At 43.7% G+C, this 6,557-nt stretch overlaps 1 protein-coding gene across 2 annotated transcripts; it reads right to left on the reverse strand.

Annotated features, from left to right (window-relative positions):
- Nucleotides 1-1,025: 1,025 nt before the first annotated feature.
- On the reverse strand, nt 1,026-5,785 carry LOC123112131 (uncharacterized). 2 transcript variants are annotated; one of them, XM_044533055.1, is made up of 9 exons: nt 5,556-5,785; nt 4,391-4,496; nt 3,938-4,298; nt 2,767-2,838; nt 2,623-2,687; nt 2,257-2,407; nt 2,085-2,162; nt 1,904-1,993; nt 1,026-1,456 (listed from the first exon to the last, which is right to left on the reverse strand). In XM_044533055.1, the coding sequence occupies exons 3-9, from the start codon at nt 4,193-4,195 to the stop codon at nt 1,334-1,336; spliced, it is 837 nt and encodes a 278-aa protein (XP_044388990.1). In that variant the 5' UTR covers nt 4,196-4,298; nt 4,391-4,496; nt 5,556-5,785; the 3' UTR covers nt 1,026-1,333. The 2 variants fall into 2 exon arrangements, with proteins under 2 accessions (XP_044388990.1, XP_044388989.1); XM_044533054.1 differs by having other exon boundaries at nt 3,938-4,295; nt 5,556-5,782.
- Between the last annotated feature and the right edge of the window lie 772 nt (nt 5,786-6,557).

Here is a 6,557-nt window from a genome sequence, read left to right on the forward strand (position 1 = left end):
TTTGCGTCATGATTGCATTGCACACTGGTCACTCTTGACCATCATGAACCAGACCTTTTTAGAACCTTTGAGATACTCGTTGATGACAGGCACAACCATGGGTTTATGCAGATAATCTGTGAGGTAGTCCTGACCATTTGCTTTGAGCTTCTAGAGGAGTGCCTCCCAACAACACCTGCACCGGCATCTCCACCAGCCATATCTATTGCTCCATCCGTATTGAGCTTAACACAACCCGGACTAGGCACATTCCATCTCGGATTAGAGTTCAGTTGCATCAGCGGAGCTGTAGACAGGATGTCCAACACCCTTATTAATTCATAAACGATCTCCATGGATTGTGTGGTTGGTACTTCACCTCAACATGAGCATACTTGTTTCTATTACTCCAAATTGCCCACATGACTGAAATAGCAATAGCAGCATGATCCTTGTTGATAAATTCTAGGTCTGGCAAGTCCTTCCATGTCGCAAGATGCAACCAAGGAAGCTTCAGTTCAAAGAAATCTGTTGTCGCATTTCAAAACATCACCACATGATCGCATTGAATCATAGCATGAAATGAAGTCTCATCATTGTTACCACATATGGGGCATATGCCATCCTCTCTGGCATGCCGCGGTGAGGGAGTTAAATTCACCTGCGGTCACTGGAATCATCTCCTAAATTTACTTTGGCCACTGGACTCTACCCAAAATTCCGTCACTAACGTCATGAGTGGACAACACAGGTAATCGCGTACTCTTCCAAACCATATTCTGCCAACGTGGCGTACGGTTTGATCCTTTGACTGACCACATAAGTGTCAGCAATCGCATGGCCCAGTTGCATGGGGGGTCGCAAAAATTCCATTTCAGGAGAGTATAAGCACCGTCCTTATCCACCAACACTATCTACCCTAGCAATGAGATCATGCGCCGCTAGATTTTGCAGTTGAGAAGCCGAGATCATGCGCAGAAGCACTACCAATTCATGTTACAATTCTAGCAAGAGTGCATATTTTTCTTGTAAAAACAACAAGCATGTAAAGACTATAGGCGAAACAGTGGCCTTCAGAGAAGCCGTCTGCTTGGTATCTTTCAAGTTAACAGTTGGGACCGGCATACACGGTCCTAATGGCATTCTTACTTTATACACACCACTCACCGAGACTCCCTGGCCAACGCCAACCCTAACAGAATCCGGAAGCACAAACTGGGACACGTCTCAGAACGTTACACTCAGGGCAATGACGTAAAGTACGTAAATAACATGGCTCTGCAGTGGCAGCAAACCATAACTCCTTTGGTGATTCGCACAAGCCAGCAATCCGATGTCGCCACAGCTGCCATCTTCAAGGTTGTGGTTCGTGCTGGGGCGTGGCAGGAGAATCTGGTGCTATGGTGAAATGCACTCCTCTTCCTTGCCCAGACTGAAGGATGAATGCCACCTCAGTTGCTGCCAACGCAGCTGCCTCCTGAACATAAGTACCGTACAAAACAGCGGGCAAGTTAGTGGTTACAAAGGCCCAATTGCAAATTTTGATCTGTCGGAAGATACATTGCATAATGCTTTGATTGGAGCATTTCGAAATTGATGCCTTTTTCTCAATCTAAACAGCTCCCAAAGTAGTTGAATGTGAAGAAAATGAGTACAGCCACTGAAATCTTTTTACAATGTTGACGAGATACATTACTCAGACATCAATGTCATAACTATGTATATGTTCATGACCTCTTTGACAAGGAACACATCAAATAAGAAAGACAAGATTTGGTAACTCAACTTCAAAAAACTCATAAAGCAGGTCTAACTGAATTCAGAGCTCAAGGAACATGGCAATGCACTAATTATAAGGTGTTCCAAACAAATGCAGAAGCAGCAAAGAAAAGAAAGATGCATATGATGGCGGTGATGTACTAACCTGTCGATGTCTGCGACGCTGCAATATACTAATAGCCCAAGCCATTATATAGAATGGGAGAAGAAAACCAGCCGCACGCAGTAAGAAAAGCTGCCAAATAATGAACCACAAATATGAATACTGATGATAATGTGCGGAGAGATGGTGCCTATGGCATATCTTAAAAGAGTATTTCACTTACTGAAAACATTGCTGAAGTGTCATCATCATCTTCATCAGTTAGAGTCAATGCATGCCTCAGTAGTAGGAGAGCCATTAACTGAACACAGGGGAAAACATAAATAAGCAACAAACATTCTGTTACATGTTCAATAAAGGTAAATAAATCTGCAGACTGCAGTGCAGGAACTCACGACAAGAGCAGCAGAACGGCAAAAGGCAGCAGTGCTGGCATTCGTGGCTGAATAATCATCATATTCAGCTTCCATAATGTGGTTTTGTGCTACTGCCAGGATCCTAGGATCACGCAAGTCAAATGCTGTACCAGTAATGGTCCAGCCACCACTGCACACCAAAAAAGGAGTAAACAACAATTGAATGCTACTCCCTCCGATCCAAAATAAGTGTGGTGGTTTCAGTTCAAATTTGTACTAAAACCACGACACTTATTTTGGATCAGAGGGAGTATATATAAACATGACACCAGACATACAGAATAAAATAACTTATGAAGTAGAAGCAAGTATCTATGTCTTGAATGATACAAAATTATGCCATGCCTTATATCGATGGTAGTTTCATCAGGATGGGGTCTGGGAGGTGCAGTGTACCCATGTTCATACGGCTGCAGTAAGGGAATAACAGTTCAGGATCGTATCTGGGGGGAGGGGCATACTTTATAAAACATCTAAAAATAAATTCACCTCATGGCAGATTTCACATGTCACATCTCCTTTCTCATTGCACCATCTTTGTACACAAGCCCTATGCGCATACTGCACAAAATAAAATATGTGAGAACATTATCCATGCACTTTACCTAGGGAGAGACCCAAACATATTGGACAAGCATGGCAACAAGCCAACAAGAATCAACTTGGAGATCTATTCAGTTAAGGACATAAGAACTGGCGTGGACACAGATGGAACAGAGTCAGAGAGAAAGCTTGATTCCACTTTTCAGGTACAAATATAAGAAAAATGTATGATTTACTGGGAGGGAGATAACAAAGAATAGAGCAGTACTAAGTAGAAACATCCAATCTCGTTCAGGTTTCAAAGAATCGAGACGTAGCAATCCAGGACGAATCACATTTACAAATTGCCACCTGGGACATCCACTGACTCCCTTCCATATATCTGTAACCCTTGCCTCCTAGGATGATTGTACCATATTCTACCTTTTCAATGAAATGAAACGCAAAGTTCTTTTGCGTTTTCTCAAAAAAAAAAAACATTTGCAAATTGCCTATTGTCTATCTTAAATGGTCCATACACACGTCAAATGAATACGCTCCAAAGCATGATGATTAGAGAACACCATGAGGAATCTTCAACAAAATATGGACGCCAAGAGAACTATGTCATGAAGGATAAACAGTACAACAATATAACTACGCAATGAACTAAGCTCTGAGATAGGAAAAACAATGATTTTTTAGTCGGTTCTTGTTTAACAAGATATACTTAGTACCTGCTAAACTGATAAAGCTGCAAACAATGAGATAACTGAAATATTATGAGAATTATGCTGCTTGTGGTAGTAACATGAGCACAATATTTTGGAGTTTTTTTTTTCAAATGTCTTTGGGGAGTTAATCAAACCAGTGTGTCCCAAGTAATAGCCGACATTTAAAGGATAGTGTTGACCCCTAATCAAACAAATAAGAAGGCCAGATTGACTAACAGAGAACCACATATAAACTACCAAACAAATGCTCTAAGGAGCATACCAAATAGACATATAGGTAAACAATGATGCAACAAGTTAATCTTGTCAAATCACATATGCTTCCAGATAAATTGATCAAATGTGAATTAATAACAATAAAAACTTCAAGTAACAAAAACAAGAGTTTATTGAATGATGTGAACCTTTACACTGCCGGTGCAAGCACAGGGGCTCTCTAGATTCTTAATGTCATCTTCCTCCTGACAAATACGGCACTCCGTAATCTGCAGAAGGGGTTCTTCTTCAGGAACCATGCTGTCTCCAACTGCAAAAAAGGAATGCCCTGTAATGGGCAGTGCAGCGGTGTCCCTCGATGAGGAGCTTTTGGGTGCTCCAGTGACCTCAATGGGTTCAGGCACCATTAGGCGGTCAACATTGAGCATTAGATGATCCTTCACCATTGCTACTAAGTAACAAATTTCAAACAAAAGAACTCTTTTAAAGATCCTGTTAGATCTGCTCAGAGTCCGGAAATCTGATTGCTAAATAAATCTTAGTGTCCTGCTAGGAAGAGGGGAAAAAAAGGAGTCAACAAATGACATGGTTTCTTATAAAACACTCACAACAGAAAAGGCGTGTAACAGCTGAAAACCTACAATTCAACAATTATGAAGTGGATGAAGAAATTTTCCTATTTCCACAAGGAGGCACCAGCGTCCTTGGCGAGAGATAAGAGGCACCAAATATTCGAGGTCCACCTTTCTGCACAAAAGTTACGCTTTCAGTAACTACAGGAACTATTAACTTACAACGAGACTCAAAATGAAGCAATCGACGAGTTCATAAAGAATGGTTCTACTTTTGACAAACACTTTAAACCGCTTACTATATGTAAAACAACTTTGTTCTCCAAATAGCAGTGTCCATTCCAACCTTTTTCAGAAATGCACATGTTTTCACAAAGACTGGCAGACTAAACTTTGGTAGTTTTCTTCAAGATGGCCTCGCATATAAATCATAGGCAGTGGAAACCAATATAGTAAAATAATGGATACTAGCAAAAGAAATTAAAAAGCATAGCATTTCAATCCTCCAAAATTCCAATCACAGAACCACATTCCTAGCACAACAATTGTACAAATGTATCATATGCACCGCTTGTGCCAATGAAAATCAGCTTGAAGCCTATCAAATTACTAGGGCTAAAAACTGATGAAAAGTGCCATTTAAAACGGCGGAATGCAAGACAATATTGTTTCGCCCAATCTGGGTTGATGAGAACTTAAGGACGCTCCCACCATCGTCCACAATTTTAGAGTATGCAAGACGAGGGATTAAAAGACGAACACACCAATAATCATTTCTCCCAAGGAAAACACACTATATAATACAGTAATATTCGTCAATACCAACTGCATAGAGCAGAGCGCGCCCCAATCAAAAATTCAGCGACGGAATCAGTTTCCTCGTACGCCTTTTGCCCTTTAGACAGCGAAATGTCGCCTAAACCATGAAACCCAGGCACGGATTCGAGCGAAGCGAAACGCACCGACAGACCCCGAATCCCCAATCGCGGAGCCCCGGCGCCACAATCGACCGCTACCGCGTCGAATTCGCCGAAACCTCCGCCCGAATTCACCTCTCCCCGCCACGAAATGCCCGCGCCGACGACCGATCCCGCGCGAATTAACGCGGCTACGGAGAGACCGCGAGACCAAATCTCGTCTCCCCCCGCGCCACAATCCCAGCGCAACGCGACGCAGCAGCCGATTCGAGAGAGTAAAATCGGGGGAAATGGATGTGGGGAAGGAATTTCGTTACCGGGGGTAGAACTCCCAGCGGCCTGGTGCGGGCTCCGGCCTCCTCCTCCTCCTCGATCTCGCCCCGTGCGGTGGGCGCGGCCAATATATGCCGGCAATCACGACGGGGGGCTGCGCCGCGGGGCCCACGGGCGGGTAGGTCGCCTTCCACAGCGCGACGCTCGGGCCCTACCTGCCAGCGAGAGCGGCCAGCCAGCCACAGCCTACGGCGCCCTGGCCGTGCGGCGTCGTTCAACAAGAAACGAATAAAATACACTAGAAAAGTTTATTCATTTGCGGTATGAAAAAGAGAGCAAAAGGCGTGGGAGAAATTATTTTTATTGGGTAGGTTTGGCGCTCACCCGGGCAGGCACCGGCGCTCCCTTGTAAATGGTGAGGGGGGACGGGCAGCCCCTGGGAGGTAGGAGCCAATATTGGGAGAGAACAACATGTTTACCACATGCCCTGGCTTTTCTTGGCGCGTCCCTGCAATAGCATTGGCTCACGGACACGTTTGCGTGAAATGCTATTATGAGGATGTCATGGTTCTATTTTTTGCAAGGAAAAAAATGATGTTCGAATTTGTGATTCTCTCCATTCAAAATGTATTATACCATTCGTAGAGATTGCTTTGTCGAAGAACAAGTTTTAGAAAATGTGCGACGTTGCTTCTTTAATGTGAAAGATGCATCAATTTGAGGGGAAATGCTCAAAAGAATCTAGGCCCATGTGAACCCACTTTCTAAAAACCTTGCTGGAAATCGTGCTTCTTTCTATGTTTTGAAAAATCATGAAAAAACATACGTAGGTCTTGTGTAGATACTTAGAGCAACTCTAGCAGACCCCGCATCCCGCCGGCCTGCAAAACGCGTTTGCAGTTCGCGCAAAACAGCTTTTGCGGGCCGGCTTGGGCTGGCACAGATGCAGACCCCCCAAACGGATCCTAAAAAAGTATATTCCCGGAATATACTTTTTTACGGGTCGGCTTTGTGGGGTCTGCTCTTTGCGCTGCTGCATCCCACAT

The sequence above is a fragment of the Triticum aestivum genome, chromosome 5B, assembly GCF_018294505.1.
Source record: "Triticum aestivum cultivar Chinese Spring chromosome 5B, IWGSC CS RefSeq v2.1, whole genome shotgun sequence".
In the NCBI taxonomy this organism is placed as follows: Eukaryota; Viridiplantae; Streptophyta; class Magnoliopsida; order Poales; family Poaceae; genus Triticum; species Triticum aestivum.